The sequence below is a fragment of the Polyergus mexicanus genome, unplaced genomic scaffold, assembly GCF_030449975.1.
Source record: "Polyergus mexicanus isolate NDT 795.1 unplaced genomic scaffold, iyPolMexi1.0 SCAF_18, whole genome shotgun sequence".
Taxonomy (NCBI): domain Eukaryota; kingdom Metazoa; phylum Arthropoda; class Insecta; order Hymenoptera; family Formicidae; genus Polyergus; species Polyergus mexicanus.
The window spans coordinates 194,720-216,265 of record NW_027223338.1 but is presented as its reverse complement, the minus strand read 5'-3'; the positions used below and the strand labels follow the sequence as shown (position 1 = coordinate 216,265).

The 21,546-nt window shown below is 32.4% G+C and overlaps 5 protein-coding genes across 8 annotated transcripts; 2 read left to right on the top strand and 3 right to left on the bottom strand.

The window, feature by feature from the left end:
• Positions 1 to 216: 216 nt before the first annotated feature.
• On the bottom strand, positions 217 to 4,191 carry Dppiii (dipeptidyl peptidase 3). Of its 3 annotated transcripts, XM_070310603.1 has the most exons (5): positions 4,064 to 4,191; positions 3,660 to 3,800; positions 2,895 to 3,192; positions 1,000 to 2,764; positions 218 to 828 (listed from the first exon to the last, which is right to left on the bottom strand). In XM_070310603.1, exons 3-5 carry the CDS (start codon positions 3,168 to 3,170, stop codon positions 671 to 673), a joined length of 2,199 nt encoding a protein of 732 aa, XP_070166704.1. In that variant the 5' UTR covers positions 3,171 to 3,192; positions 3,660 to 3,800; positions 4,064 to 4,191; the 3' UTR covers positions 218 to 670. The 3 variants fall into 3 exon arrangements, with proteins under 3 accessions (XP_070166703.1, XP_070166704.1, XP_070166705.1); XM_070310602.1 differs by lacking the exon at positions 4,064 to 4,191 and having other exon boundaries at positions 217 to 828; positions 3,660 to 3,885; XM_070310604.1 differs by lacking the exon at positions 3,660 to 3,800.
• A 1,088-nt stretch (positions 4,192 to 5,279) lies between these two features.
• Positions 5,280 to 7,525, top strand: LOC138941199 (protein FAM50 homolog). 2 transcript variants are annotated; one of them, XM_070310626.1, is made up of 5 exons: positions 5,280 to 5,443; positions 5,836 to 6,617; positions 6,837 to 6,991; positions 7,070 to 7,182; positions 7,270 to 7,525. In XM_070310626.1, exons 2-5 carry the CDS (start codon positions 5,960 to 5,962, stop codon positions 7,388 to 7,390), a joined length of 1,047 nt encoding a protein of 348 aa, XP_070166727.1. In that variant the 5' UTR covers positions 5,280 to 5,443; positions 5,836 to 5,959; the 3' UTR covers positions 7,391 to 7,525. The 2 variants fall into 2 exon arrangements, with proteins under 2 accessions (XP_070166727.1, XP_070166728.1); XM_070310627.1 differs by lacking the exon at positions 5,280 to 5,443 and adding an exon at positions 5,470 to 5,547.
• A 101-nt stretch (positions 7,526 to 7,626) lies between these two features.
• Positions 7,627 to 9,890, bottom strand: LOC138941200 (CDAN1-interacting nuclease 1). Its single transcript, XM_070310629.1, has 6 exons — positions 9,531 to 9,890; positions 9,236 to 9,340; positions 8,977 to 9,107; positions 8,811 to 8,890; positions 8,579 to 8,628; positions 7,627 to 8,274 (listed from the first exon to the last, which is right to left on the bottom strand). The coding sequence occupies exons 1-6, from the start codon at positions 9,629 to 9,631 to the stop codon at positions 7,887 to 7,889; spliced, it is 855 nt and encodes a 284-aa protein (XP_070166730.1). The 5' UTR covers positions 9,632 to 9,890; the 3' UTR covers positions 7,627 to 7,886.
• Positions 9,891 to 10,937: 1,047 nt separating this feature from the next.
• LOC138941198 (G protein pathway suppressor 2) lies at positions 10,938 to 14,011 on the top strand. Its single transcript, XM_070310625.1, has 8 exons — positions 10,938 to 11,616; positions 11,831 to 12,044; positions 12,125 to 12,272; positions 12,378 to 12,492; positions 12,557 to 12,610; positions 12,739 to 12,900; positions 13,102 to 13,226; positions 13,454 to 14,011. Exons 1-8 carry the CDS (start codon positions 11,520 to 11,522, stop codon positions 13,634 to 13,636), a joined length of 1,098 nt encoding a protein of 365 aa, XP_070166726.1. The 5' UTR covers positions 10,938 to 11,519; the 3' UTR covers positions 13,637 to 14,011.
• A 374-nt stretch (positions 14,012 to 14,385) lies between these two features.
• On the bottom strand, positions 14,386 to 20,147 carry LOC138941187 (probable ATP-dependent RNA helicase spindle-E). The gene is made up of 9 exons (XM_070310612.1): positions 20,062 to 20,147; positions 19,321 to 19,550; positions 18,938 to 19,238; positions 18,371 to 18,828; positions 17,663 to 18,017; positions 17,376 to 17,542; positions 15,643 to 17,256; positions 15,107 to 15,450; positions 14,386 to 14,761 (listed from the first exon to the last, which is right to left on the bottom strand). The coding sequence occupies exons 2-9, from the start codon at positions 19,528 to 19,530 to the stop codon at positions 14,578 to 14,580; spliced, it is 3,633 nt and encodes a 1,210-aa protein (XP_070166713.1). The 5' UTR covers positions 19,531 to 19,550; positions 20,062 to 20,147; the 3' UTR covers positions 14,386 to 14,577.
• Between the last annotated feature and the right edge of the window lie 1,399 nt (positions 20,148 to 21,546).

Here is a 21,546-nt window from a genome sequence, read left to right as displayed (position 1 = left end):
ATAACATAATAGAATGAAAAAAAGAATATAAAATTCAATTTTTTAAACATTTAAATAATCAAATTTAAATAACGAATTTTGATATTTCACACACATATATATGCTAAGTAATTTACAAATAAATTATCCTATATATTAATAAAAAATGTGCATATATTCGTAGATCTAGAAATATTTCAACTTGTAGAATAAAGAATTGTATATATATTTTTGTTACAATGATTTTTTTATATGTTCCATACACAAGCTCGGAATATTTCTACTTTTAAATGCATTTCCTTTCATGTATTCTCAACACACATTTAGCGTTAAATATAGCTATCCAAATTTCATTTAAATTATGCGTATACAAGTTTCACATGTTAGAAAAATATATAAAACCTAGTATATCAAGGACAAGATTTAGCGATAAATATCACACTAGATATATGTATATCATTTTGTCTAATAATACCTATAATACTTATAACCATTCGCATGTGGATTCAGTTTTATAAATAGTTAAACTGTTGCGCGCTCCATACGTACATATTCAATTTTGAAATTAATATTGCAAAACTTAATATTTTTAAATAATGTAATATATGTTCCAGCTTCATATGAGTAATTAAATATGAATACGAAAATTTTTAAATTTCAACAATTGGATTCACATACACAAGTGCTCTGATTAATTATTTTTCGATACAAAATGATGTTTATCTTTGTTCCAAAGCTCTATCAATGTTTGAGATGTGTCTAAATTTGGAAACCTCTCTATCCACGATTGAATAAGTCCTGTAAATGAGGATTCGTAATTCTTCAGTATCACATTACTAGGATCAAAGCCTGAAACAAACAGAAAAATTAAAATTAAAAGAAAAATTTATTCATAAAAGTCGCGATATATAACTCAGATAACACATATGCTTAAAGAACATCATCTAAAAACATGCGTAAAACATATTTCCTAACTTTGAAATACACATATAGTTATTAATTTTTTACTTTAACACGTACCGTCAATAAATGTATTTGATTGAACAAAGATCTTCCTTGGTTCTTTGCGAGACAGGATTATATTTCTCCAATGAGCCCACGGATGCGCTCCACTTTCAGGCACTTCGCTATATCTGTCATATATTTCCTTAGCTGATTCGATATCTCCCATACTCTTATAAACATGCAATTTTAAGAGAAAATCTCCGATGGCCTTTTTACCGACTGTGGAAATTTTCCTTCGATCCACAGTCATTAGAAGATCCTTTCCTTCTTCGGTTTCGGTAACATTAACAAAATCTTGTCCCGCTTCCAAGCACACTCTAAGCAAAACGTAACGTGCTTGAGCATGAGCTTGCGACCATGTCCCAGTGGACGGTTGATACATCTCTAAAGCTTTGGCGAAACCAGCCCATAATAAAGATAGCCAGTTCACATAGACTATGTCATCCGCTTCAGATCCTTCATAACCGAATATATTCAACACTTCCTTCTCCAAACTCAAATAAAGACCGACCGCCTCTGCTCTGCATTCCTCGTATGAAGATCCCATAGCACCGAATTTGGAGTCGTAGGTCTCTCCTTTTAGAAAATACTTGTCTATCTTATTTCCATTTAGAGGATTCTTTACGTTGTCGCGATCGAAGTTGAAGCTATCCGGCCCTGTCTGTTTGAAATATTTGCCGGTACCATGGCCGAGAAGCTCGTGTAGACCAACTTGCACTTCGAAGCTAGCTATCCTGTATTTGTGCATCAATGCCTGGTCGGTTTTAGACAGAAACGGAATTACGTTAACGTCCTTCATATGTGCGGGTAAAACGTTCCCCAAAGATACATTCTTAAAACCTTCCGATTGCCTGATCTCGTCGTAATTCGGGATATTAATTCCCGATGGAATACAAGAACCGGCGAACGTTAGGATGTCCAAGGAGGTAAAGTCTGGCTTCAAGAATGTGTCTTTTTCAAAATCGCTGTTCCATGGTAACTTGGGAATCAATTCTTCGGCTCTATTAACCAATGTAGCAAATTTTGCAGACATTTCTTTATTTACCATCGCCACAAAACCTTCAAACTCTCCTCGTTGACCCGCCGGATCTCTATACGTCTCGATGAAGCCGATATAAGTCTCAATAACCGGTCTTTTATTCTTTATCCAAAGACGAGAACCATTCTTGTGATCATTCAAAGATCCTGTTCTAAAATGATCGATATATCTATCCAACATATCTTTTTCGATCTGATTGGACGCATATTCCTTGGCTTTCCCGAGATTTTCCACAACTGGCACCAATAGTTTGCTGTAATCTCCTCTTGTAATTTTAAATCTAGCATTTCCATATGTTTCTTCAGGCAGCGTTATTTTAGGATCGTCTAAAGTCTCCATAGACGCCAGTTTGATTTCATATACATCGATCGATTTATCGTTAATTAAGGGATTGTGCGTTGTCGTCTTGAAGCATCTAGCATTATAGGATTCCAATCCCTTATGTTCCATAAATGCGTTGACCCTATCCGCATCCTCTTTAGTACAGTTTGTAGAGAAATAAGTTGTAATACCTTTATCGCTTAATCCCAGTGACTTCAACTTGCCATCTAAAGAATACAGGCTGTTTGATATATTATTCCAAATATCATGTATTTCTGTACAATTATCTTTATAGGCCTTTGAAGCTTTCACTATTATCTCAAATGTGTTTTTGGGAAGATTGGGGATAATTTTAGTATCACCCATAGCTTTGTAGTTTCCTGCGTTAGCAAATATTCCGCAACTGTAAACTAGGAAAGCCTAAAAAAGAATAGGTATTCTGTTTAATATATCATTTAATATACATATTTATTTAATAATCTACAAATATAAAAGAAGGTGAAAGAGACAGCATAAAAGCAATATGTGAAGAAGAAACAATTCTTTTTACCGTAAATTCATCTTCGGTAACATTGACACGTGTGGCAGCATTTTTCAATTCGTCGATAGGTTCTGCGAGATAAATTTTATGTAACAATGCAAATATTAATGGAGATTCCGGTGATGTTTGTATCAATACTATTAATCCTCCATTCCATGCTGCTTGACTCAAATAATGGGCATATAGTTTCTCCTTTTGTGTCAAAGCTTTAAATGCAGTTTCACATTCTAATGCAACAACAGGCTGATTATTGGGTAATGTATACAAAGTAATGTCCACACTCATTGTCGAATATGCTGGTTTCGCGCTAAAAACAAACAAAAAAGAACAAAAAACGAAGGAGTTATAAATTTGAAATTAAGCAAATTAATTATATATTGCTTAAAATATGAATTCTTATCTACATCCGTAAGAAGCAACACAAATATTGCTTGCAAAAATAAATATGTTAATAGTAATCTTATTGAAAATGCTGTTCAACTATGCTACTACCGATATCGTGCAAAAAAAAAAATTTCATGTCAGTGCTTAATTTCATCGAAATCACATTTTTCGATATTATATATGCACACAAAAATTCATTCATATGTTTATTCATGACAATAGAAAAGACCACACAAGCAGGAAATTAACGTGATTTATTTTGTATTTATAGCGTTATGGAACTCATTGAAGTTGAATGTATTTCAAGTACATTATTAGTAAGTAATCATTCGTTTATCATCTAACGGGATTTCTAATTCGAGATTCATATCTCTCACAGATATCACACACCACGAGTATCGTCCGCCGCTTGAATTGTCGACTTGCGTTCTTCTGCGTACAATGGGTCCTAAATAGTTTGCTTTGCGAACAACTTTCGCGATGTACGGCAACGTAAAATACGATCGCTCGCAGTCAGTAACAGCGATTAACCTGAATGCATTTAAAACTTGCGACTTTAACATATTAATAGGCATCTATATGTCGAGACTTCAACAGCATCGATTAAAAAAAAGTGATGTAATGGAGTAATATATGTCGAATATACTTCGAATAGTTAATTGGGTTTGCGCGCCTTTCGCGTAAAATATAATAATAAATTTTGAACACTTTTGGGTATCGCTAGTAATAGATATAACAAAAATAATATATAATTTCAGTGTAATTTCATAAAAAGTTTCAAATTGTTCACTCACCGAATCAAATGGGTAGCAATAAAAAGAGTGAGACTGCAGAAAGAAGATAAAGCTTTAACAAGCTTTTAATTTTAATCAAGTAGATTAAAAAAGAGATAAGATAAACTCGTTTCAAAGATGCTTTAGGTGTATCATAAATGCATTCCTGTTACTATGCACTTTTCGAAAGAACGTATCGTGTCTAGATATTTCTTATAAGTCGAGGCTATTTGAAATAATGCTTTATCATTCTTTAGATATTTTCACACGTATTTATCTTTAAATATACTCGTGTATCATGACTGTCAATTAAAAAACGCAAAACTGTATTTTTATATATTAATTAATTTAATCTTGCGAAATGCGTATGTATACTTTAAGAAAAAAAAATAGTCAAATTTCTCTAATTTCAAACTACAACACCGTGCAAATCCTCTATTTTCAATTTACTCTTTGGGGTCCAGGGATTGAGTTTTATAATATTTTCAATTCAAATGATAAAAATATGTAAAAAGAGACAAAGATCCACCCAAGAAGATATATGTCTCTTTCTCTACCCTCGATTTTCCATAGGATAATATTGGATAATATTAGAGTCCTCTATACTCTATATAATAATCAGAGAAGCGACAATGGCGTTCCGCTTGCTGATTGGCTGACCGCTACGGGCCCGTTCCACTTAACGACCGCAACGCTCACGTATCATTTCATCTTTGTTGTTCACCGATAGTTAAACAAAGACAGATAATGCTCGCGAGTATTGCGTTCGTTAAATGAACGCGTCCTATGTTGGCGGTTAGTTTGCACGTAGTGAATCCTACGTGCAAACTAATCGCAACCGGCGTACCGTAAGAGAGAAAAAAGTATATCTGTAATGTTATTTTCTAAAAAAAAAAAAAAAACATTTTGAATATCTCTGAGACATTTTTAAGACATTTTAGATTACACATGGACAGCTGCGGGACCAACATGGCGATCATGGAAAGCATGGAGGGGGTAACGACGTCCTATATCTCTGATATAGGACTCTAATCTCTACCATCTGTGGCTTGTGACGTTATAAATTAAACCAATGGGCATATAATACTAGATCACTCTCATTGGGCTATTTATGAACGGTTATTCGTGATTGGTGTGTACTTTTACATTTTGAATAGATTCAGAAATATATACCAATCACGAATAATCGTTCATGAACAGTTTCAATGATACTAAATGCACAATGCACGAATGCACTCAATGTTTTGACTGCTTATTATTTTGATTATTTAATTAAAACAAACGAGAAAAAAATTTTCATCGAGATCTTCTGTAAATCTCTTTGTATTGCAATTGGTTGATTTTATTATAAAGTATACTACTCCGCAATATTGATGAATTCTTAGTCATATATAACAATAAGTAAGGATATTTCGTTACTGAGAATGACAAGTTCGATGAATGCTAGTCTGTTTGTTTAAATCCGTAAACTCTTTTTGAATATTTCAAAAATTGTACTGAGTATAGTGAGTATATGTGATGATATATTGTAAAGAAATTTAGATTTAAAAAAATTTTATTTGATTGATTTTTTTATGTATGCAAAGATTCTCAAATCACAAACTCTGAGATTATGAAAATATGCTTGTTTTATTAAAGTAGGTATTGTTTATTGGATATGCTAAAAATTGAAGCTTTAAAAATTACATAGATAGATGTCTATGCAAGTTGTGTATATATGTGTATATGTTTGTTTGTTATTTATATCTTGTACTAAATCTTGATACACGTTTTAACTTCATATTTTTATTTAGGGTTTCTATCCATAAAAAATTTTGTGGAGATATCAAGAGAGAGAGACAGAGAGAGAGAGAGAGAGAGAGACTTATTTATTTATTGTAAAAAGTAAAGATTTGAGTTTGATCAATCTTGTAAAATATGGCGCATTACAAAGGAGCAGCAAGCGAAGCTGGCCGAGCTATGCAGTTAATGAAGAAGAGAGAAATTGCCCAGCAAGAAATAGAATTACGAAAGAAGAAAATTGAAGATGACTTAAAGATTCATAATATAGAGAATAAGTTTGCAACTCATTATAATGCCGTTGAGCAACAATTGAAGACTTCTACGATTGGATTAGTTACATTGAACGAGATGAAAGCCAAACAGGAAAATATAGTTAAAGAACGTGAAAGAAAACTTGCTCAAAAAGAACGAGAAAAAGAACAGGAAAAGGAAAGAGCACTAGCGGCAAAACAAGCGGAAAAAAATAAACAAAAAAGACAAATTCAAGCTTTATCCTTTAACTTAGACGAAGAAGAGGAAGCCGAAATCTCGGATGATGACAGTACAGAAAAATCTGCAAAATTGGAAAATATCCAATGCAATGAGCCTGTTATTAAAAAAATCAAGAAAAATCCAGATGTAGATACAAGTTTTTTACCAGATAGAGAAAGGGAAGAGGAAGAAAATAAACTTAGGGAAGAATTGAGACAAGAATGGGCCAGAAAACAGAATGCACTGAAAGAAGAAGAGATTGAAATCACATTCAGCTATTGGGATGGATCTGGTCATCGTCGAAGTGTTATAATGAAGAAAGGTAAACATTAAAATATAAGATTCTAATTAAAAATAAGATTATAATTATTAAAATAGTAGTGTATATATGTATATATATATATTTATACATACTACATATATATATATATATATATGTATATATATATATGTATATATATATATGTAGTATGTATAAAAAAAGTCAGTATCATATATAATCAATTCTATTGCAAATAAAATTTTTTTTTCCTTCATACAGGCAATTCTATTTATCAGCTTCTTCAGAGGTGTTTAGAAGTTTTGAGGCGTGAATTTAGCGAGCTTAAAACAGTGATGGCTGATCAATTAATGTATGTTAAAGAAGATCTTATTTTGCCACATCATTACACATTCTATGATTTTATTGTAACTAAGGTAAGAGAATATTTAATATTATATAGTTTCATAAAGCAATATTGTAATGTTTACATCTTATTTATATAATGTTATTAGGCACGAGGGAAGAGTGGGCCTTTGTTCACATTTGATGTTCATGATGATATTCGAGTTATGCATGACGCTTCTGTTGAAACCGAGGAGTCACATGCTGGAAAAGTATTACTTAGGTATTTATATTATTAAAACATTAATCTAATTGCATTATTGTTTTTATCTTCTCGTTTACATATCTATATAATTCTTTATATTTTTAGATCATGGTATGAGAGAAATAAACATATTTTTCCAGCAAGTAGATGGGAACCTTTTGACCCAACAAAAAGTTATGACAAATACACAGTATCGGATAAAAATAAAAAGAAAGATAAAATGTGATAAGCTTTTTTCAACATATTGTTTAACATAAAACAAGAATAATATTTGTCATATTTTGTTGCATTTAAGAATTTGAATGCTCAAATGAATATCTATACAATTTATAATTGTGTCGAGATGGATATCTTCCTTCTATTAGGCTAATGATTTGTTATAACATTGTAAAATATATGTATATATTTGTGTAGTAATGTATTTTTACTTACTTTGATTTTGCAATTTGATTTATTTATTTATCTATATATCTTATAAGATGTGAAGAGAAAGTTTAACAATAGAAAAAAACAAACAAATATTTTAATCATCTAAATGTGATTGTATAATCAAGATGAAAATATAAGACAGTATTTCAATCTGTTTAACAAAAGTCAGAGAGAGTATAATGTTAATCCACGATAGACATTGTCGAGAAATCTATTTACAAATTAGATGCATCCGTTGTCTTAAAGATAATTATATAACAACATAAATATAAATGCGATTATATCGATAATAATCATGTACTATTTACAGGCTTGATACAAGCCGGGTCCATGTACGTAACAATTTCGGGAAAGTGATCCATTATAATGAACTTCTTCTCAGTTGATTTGTTCAGACTCTCGAGAAATCCAAACCAATAAATAACAAGTCCAGATCCGAATCTATTCCAATAACTCAAGAACTGTTCCTTTATATACTTTTGATGAACTTCCACATTACCAAATCGTGCCTTGGATTCGATCCAATTTATTACATAACCATTGACCGCGATTGGAACTTCTAGCTTGATGTCCGGAGTTTTATCATATCCTCGTAATCGTAAGTGTTCTTCATTGCGGAATGCAATGTTTCTTTGTATTAAACAATCTTGAAGCTTTATTTCATACTCTTGTCCTATGCAACTATGAAAAAGACATGATCTTTCATAATAACATATTTTAAAGTTTATTGTAAATCTGAATTAATAAGCTTTTATTATGCTCTGCAATCTAGTAGTAATAATTATTTTATTACAATTTTATATTATACCAAAATTAATAAATATGAGAGAAAATATAGAAGAGCAAGTATCAGAATTTTTAATAAAAATTTAATGAATATTATGTAGTTTATTTTCTTTAAGATAAAGGTAAAATGTATAACTCTATTTGGTAAAAAAGAAATAGGACAATTGTATGTTTACTAATTACAATGAAGGATACTTACATTCCCATAGCATCCGCTATAGGACCGTATAGATCATCGTATAATATGCACTGAAAGGAGAAAATTAAATCCAAAGTTCTTTAAAAAATGATAATTTCTTTCAAGGTATTTAAGTAGTTCATGTTGTCATTAAATATATTAGATTTGTCAAAATAACTGTTATCAAGATTAAGCATGTAATTATCTCTCTTTTTCTGTTGTGAAATATTATATATTTTTTTAGATCAATTACCAAGTAAATTTCATATGCGAGATCCTTATCTCCAATGAGTGTAGTATCCTTAAACAGCTTGGTAATTACATTTTTTGAAACTGAAATAATTTTGATATATTTTTAATTAAAACTCAAAGCTTGTTTATTATTCTATGCCTCTTTCTGTTAAGTATTAACTATATACCATTTGCATTGTCATACATGCAATATTTCTCCAAGACATTACGTGCTAATAAGGCTGGTGCAGCATCAATATCTTTAGCCATCCTCAATAAAATACCTGTTGGCTCTCCATTCTGTACTGCCTCCAAATAGCTAAGATTTATAAAAGATATCGCAAATAAAAATGAGTAAAGATAATTGCAATTTTGAAGACTTAATTATATTTTCTTAAAATACTATATAAAAATTTATAATAATCTTATTTCTTAAAGATAACTTACCTATCGTAATAACTTTTATTATTTCCAAATAATTTGATATGATTGACTTTCATTTTCTGTTGTATTTCTAAAGATAAGATGCTATGCAATGTGTTTGAATGGATGCTGTACAAATAAGAAAAAGAGAGATTTCAATGTTTTTAATATTTTAAAAATCACATGTGTTTTTGGCCAACACACAAAAAAAAATGATATAATTGTGATGTGTTTAATTGCAGAATTATTTATATATCAGCAAATTATATTTGACTGATATATGTGCACATTATTGAAAAAAAAAAAAAAAACTTTTTACTCGCTATATTTTTCCTTCAACATCTTGACACAATCTTTCGATAATCCTCGAAAATTACGAATTGTCGTTGTTATCTCATTATACATTTCGGTCTTCATCATTTATACCAGTTATTAGAAAATAAAATTTGCTAAAAAATAGTATTATTTGTTGATGCTCCCATACATGAGAAATCATTCATATAAAGGACATATATAATACATTGAATAGATGAAGCCTTTTCTGTGAGCTCTGTTACACGGAATCCTTAAGCGGGGAGCACGCATTTTTGCATAAGCGCATAATCATAAGCATAAGAACATTGATTGGTCAATTTCGTTATGCATAAGAAAATGAACCAATCAATTTTCTTATGCTTTTGATTATGCGTTTATGTAAAAGTGTGTGCTCCCTGCTTTAATCGGGTTTAATACATCCGTAGTTGTAAAACTGGCCAATCACAGCTGTTCTTCTGAAGAATGAAATGACTATGATTGGTCAGCCTTAGAACAACGGATGTTATTAAACCCGATTAGGAGTGACGTGTAAACGTAGTCTGTGATAAGGAGAGGATTTGTGATTAGGAATCAGGAAGATACCAACTGATTTAAGGCCAATTTCATCCATAGACTTATAGAAATAGAGTGCGTATCTCTGCAAAAGACTGTCTTAAACATTAGAAAGAGGAAGCGATAGCAGTCGGATCTCTTTCTCTTTCTAATCGGCTACATGGTGGGAGAGAATTGTAGGAGAGCGAGACTGCGAGTATATCCTTAGAACATATACCATATAAATGGAAGGGGCATGTCTTTGTTTCCCAATGGAAAAACATGTCGGAAAAAAGTGAGAAAGAAATTCATAGTTACCTCTCTTTTGTGAGTAACTGCTCAAAATTGCGCATGCACGGCTTACCGGTTTAGCCCAATGAAAAATAAGGTTACATTAGTTAGTCCCCACTACTTAAGCGCACATGGTTTTTTTTACTTTTTAGATAAATTATGGATCCAAGCATTCATATCATTTCAATTGGAACCCTGCTAATTTTAATCATCGGTTCATCTAACCGAACTTGGTAAAATTGGCCCTTAGGCTAATATTACATTTGTCGTACGACCAACTTTTTAAGCGCATTGATTAGCTAATTTCTAGAGACTCAAGAAAGTTTCTATTTTGCAGCCAATCAATAGGCTTAAGAAGTTTGTCGTACGACAAATGTAATATCGGCCTTAGAGCAACTTCTAGGTTGTGTTCTAAAATTTACTTGTTGAAGTAGAGTAGTCTTTAATGACCAACCAGGACAAAGAAATTTTTGTCTCTTTTGTCTTGACGAGTTCACTGTGCTTCGTCTATGTTTTTTATATGCTATGGATGTACTCTTCTATATGGCTGTCTATTCTATATAGGTTTCAATAAGGAATTTGCCTATGGCTTATACGTCAGATGTCAGTTGATGCTTGTGGATATAATCACTTTAACAACGTCGAAAACATATTTTATATAGGTATCAATAATTCGGGTTATAGAATAACTTTATCGTTACAGTATCGCGACAGTTGTTGAGAAATTAGAAAATAAGTATTATGGACTATGGGCTAGCATAGCAAAAGCTCATTTCAGTATGTTATAGAGCAAGATGAACGGGTGTCACTCTTTAAGGTTATCTAGATGAAATTTTTATAATTTCTTTCTCTCATTTTTCACATCTAGATAAATTTAAAACAGGAACGTCTTTGTACATTATCTAAGATATATTTAGACGCACATGTACATCACATAATCCTTACACTACTGCATATGAAGAAATCCTTTTGACGTGACGCAAAGCTCTTGAAATTTCACTAAATCCTGTATTTACAATAGTTGCTGATATGATTGCATATACATAAAGAAACGAATTATTATATTAATGTAATCAATACGTAGTATTATAAAAGAAGAAAAAGAGAGAGAGAGAGTGTGTGTGTGTGTGTGTGTGTGTGTGCGTGTGAGAAAAACTATTAGGACAGAAAGATGCCGGCAATGCTAGTTGGACCACCTCAACGCAACGAGCAAATGTGGCAAGCATTAAAAACTCATATTATGAGAGAACGACAACGAAAGAAACAAGGTATGGGAGAAAAATTTTTTTCTTTATAACTTAAAAATTCGCACATAATATGGATATGCAGACTTTCTATGCTTAATTATTTTAATTTATCTAATTATTCTAATTTATATATAAAAACAATTTTTTTTCTGTACATATAATTATACGGAGCTTTTTCTAAAAATTAACTTTTTTTTTTTTTAGTAATACTTTATACATATATGTTATATTCCAGAACAAGAAGCTGATGCAGAGGAAGAGCGTTTACGTAAGGAAAGAGAGCGACAACAGAAGCAAGATGTGATGACATTAGGCGAAACGCGAGAACAAATCTCTACCTTAGAAAATGAGTTAGCCCAATTGAAAGATGAGAAACATCAGTTGTTTTTACAGTTGAAAAAGGTTCTAAATGAGGATGACAGAAGACGTCAACTTATAAAAGAAACCAGGTTTGTACCATTCTTTGCAATCCTTGCAAAAAGTGCATTCAAGAATTATAAGATTTATGTAATAAGATCCTATTTTTCAGTGTTTCTTCAGAAGTCTTGACAACAGTAGGAGGATATCCAGCAACGGGTCCAAGAGTCGTACATCCTCAATTGTTTTTGCCAATAGCACGAAGCAGCAGTCCTCTTTACAAAGTTGCTGTTGGTGCTCCAACGCATCTGTTATCAAGTGTATGTATAACTTTAGCATATTGTGTGTATATATATATATATATTTTATAGTATAAATTTTATATATTCTTGTAAAAAAAACTAATTATATATCTTTCTTTACAGAGTACTTTAAAAAGAACCCACAGTCCATCGCCGCCACCTACTGCATCTCCATATCATAGTGTATATGGATACAAACCGCCACCATCCATTCCAAATTACAATCCCCCACCTCCTAGTAAGTATACAAAAATCACATTTGTGATATTAAATACTATTTTATTATATCTATATTTTTGTAGAATCTGAGGAAGCTGCTAGACGATCCAGTGATTCTCGGGCAGTTCTTTGGAACAGTAAGTAAATGAATTTTTTTTTCGCTACTAGTTTTATACTGTTTTTATTAAGAAACATGAAAGTGCAGATTATTCCTTTTATATCTGCAAATATCTTATTCATTTTGTATATTTTTTTCGTTTGACAGAAAATAATCAGTATTCCACATCGAATTTTTATTCGACGCCCACAGGACAGAGTGTTTATAGTTATTCCACACCTGCGTCACAACCGTCCCGAGAATCCTCGGAGTCGGCTAAACCTATTTATCTTTCGGGAGGTAGAGCACCATTAGCTACACACCAGACTGGTAATATTAATTATTGATGTCAATTCTTATGTTATGTTATTTCATAAAGTGATATAAATCTTTATTTTTATATAATGATGCATTTAATGAGAAATCCTAAAAGGAAAGATAAACTCATATACACGATCTAATCTAAAAATATATTACAGTGTCGCTTTCAACTGCCATCCTTTATTTACATAAATTATATATGTTTTACAGCATATGTAAATTTACACTCGATGGAACATAAAGGCGCTTATGGTGAGGATAATAAGTTTTATCTGCGACCAACAAATCACGTTACCGTCCATGGTGGAGCTATTCCGATTCAACAACCACCTCAGGTTGTGCTTAAATACTATATTATTTCTTTATATTTTTAAATTTTCTAAAAAAATATAAAAAAAAACAATACTAATGAAATTCAGACAGCATGCATCTAACATTTGACAGCGACTTCTTTGCATATTCCGCATATAATAGTTATTATAGTATCATATTTATAATGAAAGTACTAGTAGTTATATATATAGTTATATAGTTTAACTTTTATCTTTATCTGCAAATGCAGGGCGCAAAAACGGGCGGGATTACTTCGGGTTACCCTGTACGAGCACCTCAACCACCCCCTGGTCCATATCCGCCGCCACCTCCACCGTCTCCTGGTACTTATGTTAGCGGCGCGGCCGCTAACGTACCTGGTAGGCTATTATATACGCAACCTGGAGCTCGCTATCTTCAACGAGAAATATAATATCGTCGCATACCTATTCAGTGAAAGAAATTTAAGAATTGGATAAAACAATGGAATCATTAATGTAAGTAGATTTTAAATTCTATCATCGTCGATATATGTCACTACAAGCAAATCTGGAAATATTGATTTTGTAATAAGTAAATGAATGAATTTCGAAATTTTTAGTTGGTACTAAAAAATCATTCTAAGAGACCTCTCTCATACTATAGAATAGTTTTAGCTGTTTCTCCTGCAGGGTATAAAATATTGCAATCTACAATAAATTGATTGAAAAAAGTTAGACAATTGATAGTTCTTTCTAGAACTCTGTAGTTATAATTGCCTCGTTATATCTTCATGTTTAAAAAATGCTAAAGTAAAAAAAATTCGTGCACTTATTTTTACTTAAAGAAGACGGGGGGAGAGGGGAGGGGAGGGGGAGGAGAGAGAAGAGAGGAGAGAGAGTGGATATCTTTTTGAATATAAAATATCTATCTTGTATAATTATGTTATGAAATATAATTTTGTCATTTTATAAATGCATTGATACAAACCTACACTATATACATACGTAATACAATATGAAAAATGCTTACATATTTATATGTTTATATATATTAGTAAATTATTTTCTGAAAACGTTAAAGTATAAAGAATAACATAAAATAATAATAATAATATGCTCAATTGTGAACCAAAAGTAAAAAGAAAATATATTGTAAAAAACAACAATTGTCTCTTTTTACAATAATACAATCACAATAAGTTTTTAGAAATATAATGACTAATACTTTATTTATTAATTATGTACATGAAACTCTTTGGTTTCATATGTATAATGTCAAATAAACTAAACACGATCAAATAAAAAATAAAATATACATATGCATAGAAGTAAACCTTATGAAATAAAAGAAAATTAATCAACTGCAATTTATAATCTCATTTTTCACATCGTATTATAGCCTCATTTTTGTTAGGATACTTTGCAAATCTTCTCCAAATTCAATTGTTGTATCTATCATTTGTTGCTTTTTTGTATGTTGTTCCGAACATAAATGTGCACGAAGATCTATAATGCCACATATTTCTGTTAGACACAATTTGCAGTAAACAGGTGTGATACTCGTCTCATGCGGATCTCTGCAAATATAATATGAAATATCATTATCAAATACAAAAGAAACAATAATTATATGTATACATATATATTGAATGTTTAATTTAATAGTTTATGATTTATTCAATATTTTGAAGATAATTTATCTAAAAGAAAAGACCCATATTATAGATTATTTAATTACTCAATAGCTAAATATATATAATAATATATCGACAAATTTTGTATTGTATTAAAATAACATGACTTTATGTTTAACTTTAAAATGATACACGATAGATACATATTGTAAACAATATGGATAACATGTTAGTAGACATTTGTTACATAGAGATTCTAGAGAAAATAATGATAATGAATGTACATACTTGTGAGCCAGAATTTCCAATTCTAACAAATGTTTGATTATTTCTTCGAGTTTATCGTTTTTTTCGTTCAACTCCAACGCTTTGTGTAGACGGTATATATTACTTTGTCTCAAGGTTTCTCGAACAGGCTCCAGAAATAGAGTTTCGTCATATAGATTCCATCTGTCGAAATTATTAGTTAAGATTGGCTCCTGTTTCTTACGGGATTTATATATTATTTCTTTGAATGCATTCTTAATTTGATTCTGGCACTTTATAGTCAGCTCATTTTGAGTCTCCTCATCTATATTGTCGTCTTCAGTAAAGTGCATTGCAACATTCATCCAGTGGCGCAATTTATTTATCTGCCAACAAAATTTTTACATACAATTAATGTATATTAAATTGTCTTCATTTTACATATTTATATAATGAGCATAAATATTTCTCACAAGAAAGAAACTCCCAGATACTTTATCAGCTTTATCTAAATACATTGAAACATGTTACATGCATATTGCATAATGTATGAAAACTTGAAATATTGAATGACGTACCATTCGCAGGTCGTTCATCGTGATCTCAATGTCGAATATAATTTGTATATCGTGTTCCGGAAATAAGCTTTTCCCTGTAAAAGGATCATATCCTAATCCGCACAAAGCACCTGTGTAATAAGTGCCAAGAGGACTACGTCTTAATTCCATGTACGGCGTAAAAATTAAAGTGATTAATGACGCGAGACCAGGCGTGTTAGGCAAGAGAGTTGTATTTCGTAAGATCAAATGCGCAATATTTTTGGAACTTCTATTAATAGTTTGCGCCACGAGAAGAAATTCTCTCGGATTATCCAGGCAGGTGTCGAGTAGAACAGAATTCACCGACGTGGTATCCACGGTCACAAATTTCGACATTCCAATGCTCACCAGATGAATCAGTTGAGTCTCTATCGGTGAAAAGGGACCTTGCAATATCACTTTTGATCGATATTCGGATTCTTCCGGTAATTCAGGATACGGTTTCTTATCGTACATGTATCTCTTGTACGGTGGTTCTTGCGGATCGGAAGAAGAGAAAACGATTTTTCCATAATCCTTCGTAACACCGAGTTTCTCAGCTCGGCGACGAGCATCTGTTTCGCTTAATAATTTTATTTGGATCGGAATTCGACACTGTCTCATCTTGACACAATTTTGAACGAACCAGTAATTATTGGGTGCGCAATTCTTTTCCTCGTATTCGATGTAAATACGGTTTGATCCATCGAAGGATACAGTTATGTCTTCGTCATTTTTGAGCCCTATATGCTGTCCGAAAATCTCCTGAAATCTTTTGGAATACAACGATCCAGGCTGATGCAATGGCCATCCCCGTAGGATAACAGTATTTATTGGGTTGCGGAACGACAATTGTTTCTCTATATTCTGTTTGCAATCTTGCATCTTGTTTGGAAACTTAATGAAATAATTTGGATAGAACGCACCGGAAATTATCATTTTAATTATAAAAGTGTGATCGATACAAAGATTTTCCCAAGTGTTTTTATTATTACCCATAGTTTCTTTTATACCAAAATGGCGTAATTTCATCGTTAGCTCAGTTATAAAGGCATCTATCTCGCGCAACGATTTCACGCGGAGACTTTTTCGCTTAGCCCATTCTTTTTCCTCCTGCGGGTTAGTTATACGACGATTGGCTTTATCATTTCGCCATACTTTGAAAGCGTTCAAGCAAGCTATGCTGTCACTATCCGAATTAGCGGCCCAATACAGCTTCTCATTATAGGTCGATTCTAATTCGTGAAAATTGATATTAAATATATCCTTGACAGACATGCTGGCCGCGATAATGATCGTGTCCTGCAGAATACCGAAGATATGACCCAAAACGATCAACTTCGATATGTGTATGTCTAATGGAAGGGCGGCCATTACACGACCAAGGGACGTCAGCTCCCCGTCACAGTCTTGAATGCTTTGGCCCTTATCACGCAATGCACCCACTTCCTTTAACAATAATGTAGTGTTCCGTAAATTGCTGAGGTTGGGTGGGTCCAGAGAAAGAGCAAGCAGAGCTTTTGGTTCGCCCATATTCAGTAATTTTGTCTTGAGAATTACGTTTGCGAGCGGAATTCTTAGCATTTCCGGAGGAGATTCTTCGTGTAGTATTGTCTGTACACACACACACACACACACACATACACAATTTTTAAAATAATATATTTATAAATTGTATTTCGTGTGAGAGAAGATATGATCGGATTATTGTCTCATGTAAAAATGATACTTGCCTCATAAAATGATCTTGGCACCATTCTATATACTCTACCATCCATTACACGACCTGCGCGGCCAGCACGTTGCTGACAATTTGATTTGCTTGCCCAACAAAGTTGTAGACATTGATAATTGGATCCAGACTCAGTTACAAGAAGTTTCGTTAAGCAAAAATCAATCACTAAAAACCAAAAAGAAAAAGAACTAAATAGTTTTATAAATTAAAATTAAAATAGCAAATTCTCTCTCTCTCTCTCTCTCTCTTTCGATAAACAAATATTTTCGATTGACGATAACGTACCGTATTTAACGTCTGGCACAGTGACGCTACTTTCAGCGATATTTGTCGAAAGTATGATACGTCGAAAATCTTCTGGTGGCTTTTTAAATATATTCTCTTGGTCCTCAGTTGAGATCAATGAATGTAAAATAATTATATTCCATTTCGCATCCGCGTATTTTTCTGATGAAAGCACAGAACGTAGATCTTCGATTTCAGAAAGTCCAGGTAAAAATATTAGCACGGCGTGCCGTTTGTACGCACTATCGGAATCATTGCTCTTTCTATCAATACGATCAAAAATATGTATAATACGTGCACAAAACTTAACCATATCGTATGTTAATCTTGGTGCATCGTCGTTTATTCGAGGTATCTATCCGAAAAAATATTTTTCATGATTAGTTCTTTGATTAAAATCATGAGACAAAAAAGAAAGATAATTATTTGCTAATAGCATTGATTATGTGTGTATATATATTATAAGAAAAGAAAGGATAATATTCATCTATAAAAAATAAGCAAAATTTATACAAATATTAATATTAATATTCGGAATATGGATATATAATAGCGACCTCTAATTTCACAATTTCCATAAAAAAAAAAAAAACCTTAAAGAAAATGTTAATTTGTAAAATTTTCCTTTCTTGTAAACCAAACAATGATAATGCTTGTTCCCAAACATTAAAATATTTATTTGTGTATGGTTAAAAAGTATATACTTACATTACCCAGGTTTTCTATTTCATCTATATAATATATAGAAACGTTGTAAGGACTACGTTGTGGTATGTCGATAATAGGTGCTGGTAGAAGCTTATTTTCTACAGGCGAGGAAAAATATTCAGCTAATTTATCTACATCGATTGTAGCAGACATCAATATAACTTTAACTGTCATGGAATTCGTACGCAATAACTTTTTAACCACGAGCAGAAGAAAATCCATGTCTTCATCACGCTCGTGAACCTCGTCTAATATAACATGGGTATATTCCATCATATGCTTTTTATTTACGAACTTATGCAAGAGCACACCGGTCGTGCAATATGTTATACGAGTGTCGGGACATGTATTCTTTATTAGACCCATTTGATATCCTACAATCGTACCGACAGGCCATTCTCTTTCCTGGCTGACTCGTTTCGCGATGCTCAAAGCAGCGATACGTCTCGGCTGCGTTACTGCAAATACAAAGATTCTCATATCGGCAAAATGTTAATAATATTAGAGTAATATTCTGTAGCAGCGAAAAAATTCAAAAGATGCAATTTAAACTCGGGCAGAACATACCTACAATATTACAATGTTGTCTCTTCTCAAATTCGGCATCAAGAATAAACTGAGGTATTTGTGTCGTTTTTCCGCAACCTGTGGAACCACGGATAACAACGACAGAATTGCTCGCAATCATGGATACAATTTTATCTTTCACAGAAATAATAGGTAAATTGGTCTTGGGTCGATAAGCAAAGTTGTAAGTTCGATAAATTTGAGCAGTATTTTCTCTGCTAAGTGCTTCTCCTTCAAATGCAGTGACTTCCGACATATTGTCCACATGATTATTTTTATCAAAAATAATATTATTTTTCAACTATAGAAGGAATAGTAGAAAGGACAAAATAAAACAATTGCAAAAGTGGTAACAATATTACATAGTTATAGTGTCATATTACCTGTAAATATTCTTGATCATCTTTTTGTCTGTATTCTTTCACATAATTCATTTCTGATTCCATATCGTTATTAACATCATCAGATTCTATATTATGTAAAACTCTATCATTCAATGCTACTTTTCGACTACTAGAACACGGCATTACTATTTTGAATGGATTAGTTGATTTGTACATATTCAGAATATCGTTTACCAAATCGTCATTCATTGTTGCAATGCTTTATTGACCTGTTTAACATTACAGACAATTAAAAACTTGTGTTAAAATCACAAAAGTGTGCAACAGTTTTTCATATGTTTATATCGCCTAGTTTTCGAGAATAGTTTGCCAAGTTCTTGTAAAGACTACAATTTGTCATGAATATTAAATTGGAAAGCAGAAAAAGTAAAAATTTCAGAATTCCAGAAAAAATAAAAATTTCAAGATTATATTTTTATATATTTCTCAAATATATATATATATATATATATATATATATAAAACAAGTGTATAAAACAATATATATAATAACAAGTGTATATAAACAAAGTATTAAAAGGAAGAAAGGAAATTTAACATCTTTTTACAAATACATAAGTTCCAATGGGATCAAAATAACATTATACGCAAACACAATCATAGATTAGAGAAAGTATTAAAATTACACGCGTATCTTATCGAAATATATTATCTCTCAAAAATATACAATGATTTATTGAATATGCAAGCGCGAATAGAAATAAATTAGAAAATAGATACTTTTGCGTCTTCTTCTTTTTTCTTTCATATACTCTTTCCAAAGTATTTAAGTATTTGTTCAAGGTTAGAGCACCGTATATTATTCCGGGAATGGAATATAATCCGCATTGGTTTGAATCTTTCGAGAATCGCAATATCGTTTTTTCGATCACGAAATAAATCTCAGAAGATTAACCCCCATTTGGTTTTTTTTTTTTTTTAGATGCGTCTGATTGGCGATTGGATGAGGAGATCCTCGTTCCTCTTGTTCTCATTGGTCAATCAAAGAATACCTAGCGTTGTGCATACACGTGACGCCAGATGGAGCGCGCATAAAACTGTTTATTCATTCCACACTTGTCACATCGCGATTGTTCGTGGCTTAAAGTAAATCTCGCGCGCGAAAAAGTTTGTCGCGAGTGTCTCGGTAAAGTGCGGAATATTTATCCGCGTAAACGCATCGAATATCGGCGTACAATAACGTTATCCGATTCGAATTGCTTCGACGTAACGTTGTATCTGAATAGATTTCGAATCGCGCCGCGACGGTTCGTAAAATCGCGTGTATATTCGCAAGTAACGTGCGTTCCTCCTCCTCCTCCCCTTCCCCTTCCCCTCCTGCCTCTTCTTACGAATGTGTACCGTCATTATAAAAGTAAATCTCTCTCTCGCGCGTGCGTGCGTATGAAGAATTATCGAAAATGCTTGATGAAGTGGCGTGGACATTGTCAATGTCGCGTGATTTTAATATCGGCGATCCTTATCTTTGTGCCCGACATCCATCGAAGTCGTCCTGAAGGCGTATCTGAAATTTTCGTCGACGTACAACGATAGCGGTAATCGTCTAATGTATGTACATTTATATAGATACATATCATTGTTTGGTATAGTCGTATCTCTCTCAATATTATACATCTTGCAATATAATTCGCTAAATACATATATTTCGATCATTTCTAATATTTATTAATACATTTCGAATTTTATTTCTATACGTTAAAAATATTAACTCCATTCGCGTTAATTGCACTCTTTCTTTGCTCCTTCTCTCGACAAAGGGGTTAAATTGTGGGGGTGTATATTTATTTCGTATTTGATATTTCAAAAATGCAAAAGAGAGATGCGACTAAAATGAGCGTAGCCTATTACACACATCGCAATTGCCTCGACATCTCGATCGTCTCGATACTTTGAGAATCGCAAAATATATCGCTTCTGAATAAATTTCGAATTCGCATTCGTGAAACGGCATTTCCCACGATCGTCCTTGACTAAAAGTGAATCTCACGCGCGAATAATTACCGGAAGTGTCTTGTAAAGCGTATTCGTCGTAACGCGAAAACCCCGCGTGCACCTCTCGTTATTAGCGCATAATATCGATATTATTGGCGATTCGTTTTCGCGCGTTCGATCGAGATCGTCGTCGCATATCTTTCATGACATTTCTTCGCCAAAAATGCAGCCACAGTGCAACCGATGCACGATCATCGCCAGGTATGTGTATAC

What these genes read in the sequence shown, in the direction of transcription:
- Dppiii (XM_070310602.1), bottom strand. Translation starts at nt 3,844, where the DNA reads ATGCCTATTAATATGTTAAAGTCGCAAGTTTTAAATGCATTCAGGTTA. An exon ending in TTACCGAAGATGAATTTACG is followed by an intron (nt 2,765 to 2,894) that starts GTAAAAAGAATT and finishes ATTCTTTTTTAG; the next exon opens with GCTTTCCTAGTTTACAGTTG. An exon ending in ATCAAATACATTTATTGACG is followed by an intron (nt 829 to 999) that starts GTACGTGTTAAA and finishes TGTTTGTTTCAG; the next exon opens with GCTTTGATCCTAGTAATGTG.
- LOC138941199 (XM_070310626.1), top strand. Translation starts at nt 5,960, where the DNA reads ATGGCGCATTACAAAGGAGCAGCAAGCGAAGCTGGCCGAGCTATGCAG. An exon ending in ATGATTTTATTGTAACTAAG is followed by an intron (nt 6,992 to 7,069) that starts GTAAGAGAATAT and finishes TAATGTTATTAG; the next exon opens with GCACGAGGGAAGAGTGGGCC. An exon ending in GCTGGAAAAGTATTACTTAG is followed by an intron (nt 7,183 to 7,269) that starts GTATTTATATTA and finishes TTATATTTTTAG; the next exon opens with ATCATGGTATGAGAGAAATA.
- LOC138941200 (XM_070310629.1), bottom strand. Translation starts at nt 9,631, where the DNA reads ATGATGAAGACCGAAATGTATAATGAGATAACAACGACAATTCGTAAT. An exon ending in TTGAAGGAAAAATATAGCGA is followed by an intron (nt 9,341 to 9,530) that starts GTAAAAAGTTTT and finishes TTATTTGTACAG; the next exon opens with CATCCATTCAAACACATTGC. An exon ending in AATAAAAGTTATTACGATAG is followed by an intron (nt 9,108 to 9,235) that starts GTAAGTTATCTT and finishes TATAAATCTTAG; the next exon opens with CTATTTGGAGGCAGTACAGA.
- LOC138941198 (XM_070310625.1), top strand. Translation starts at nt 11,520, where the DNA reads ATGCCGGCAATGCTAGTTGGACCACCTCAACGCAACGAGCAAATGTGG. An exon ending in ACGACAACGAAAGAAACAAG is followed by an intron (nt 11,617 to 11,830) that starts GTATGGGAGAAA and finishes GTTATATTCCAG; the next exon opens with AACAAGAAGCTGATGCAGAG. An exon ending in TCGGGCAGTTCTTTGGAACA is followed by an intron (nt 12,611 to 12,738) that starts GTAAGTAAATGA and finishes TTCGTTTGACAG; the next exon opens with AAAATAATCAGTATTCCACA.
- LOC138941187 (XM_070310612.1), bottom strand. Translation starts at nt 19,530, where the DNA reads ATGAATGACGATTTGGTAAACGATATTCTGAATATGTACAAATCAACT. An exon ending in AAATAGAAAACCTGGGTAAT is followed by an intron (nt 18,018 to 18,370) that starts GTAAGTATATAC and finishes TTTTTCGGATAG; the next exon opens with ATACCTCGAATAAACGACGA. An exon ending in TGTGCCAGACGTTAAATACG is followed by an intron (nt 17,543 to 17,662) that starts GTACGTTATCGT and finishes TTTGGTTTTTAG; the next exon opens with TGATTGATTTTTGCTTAACG.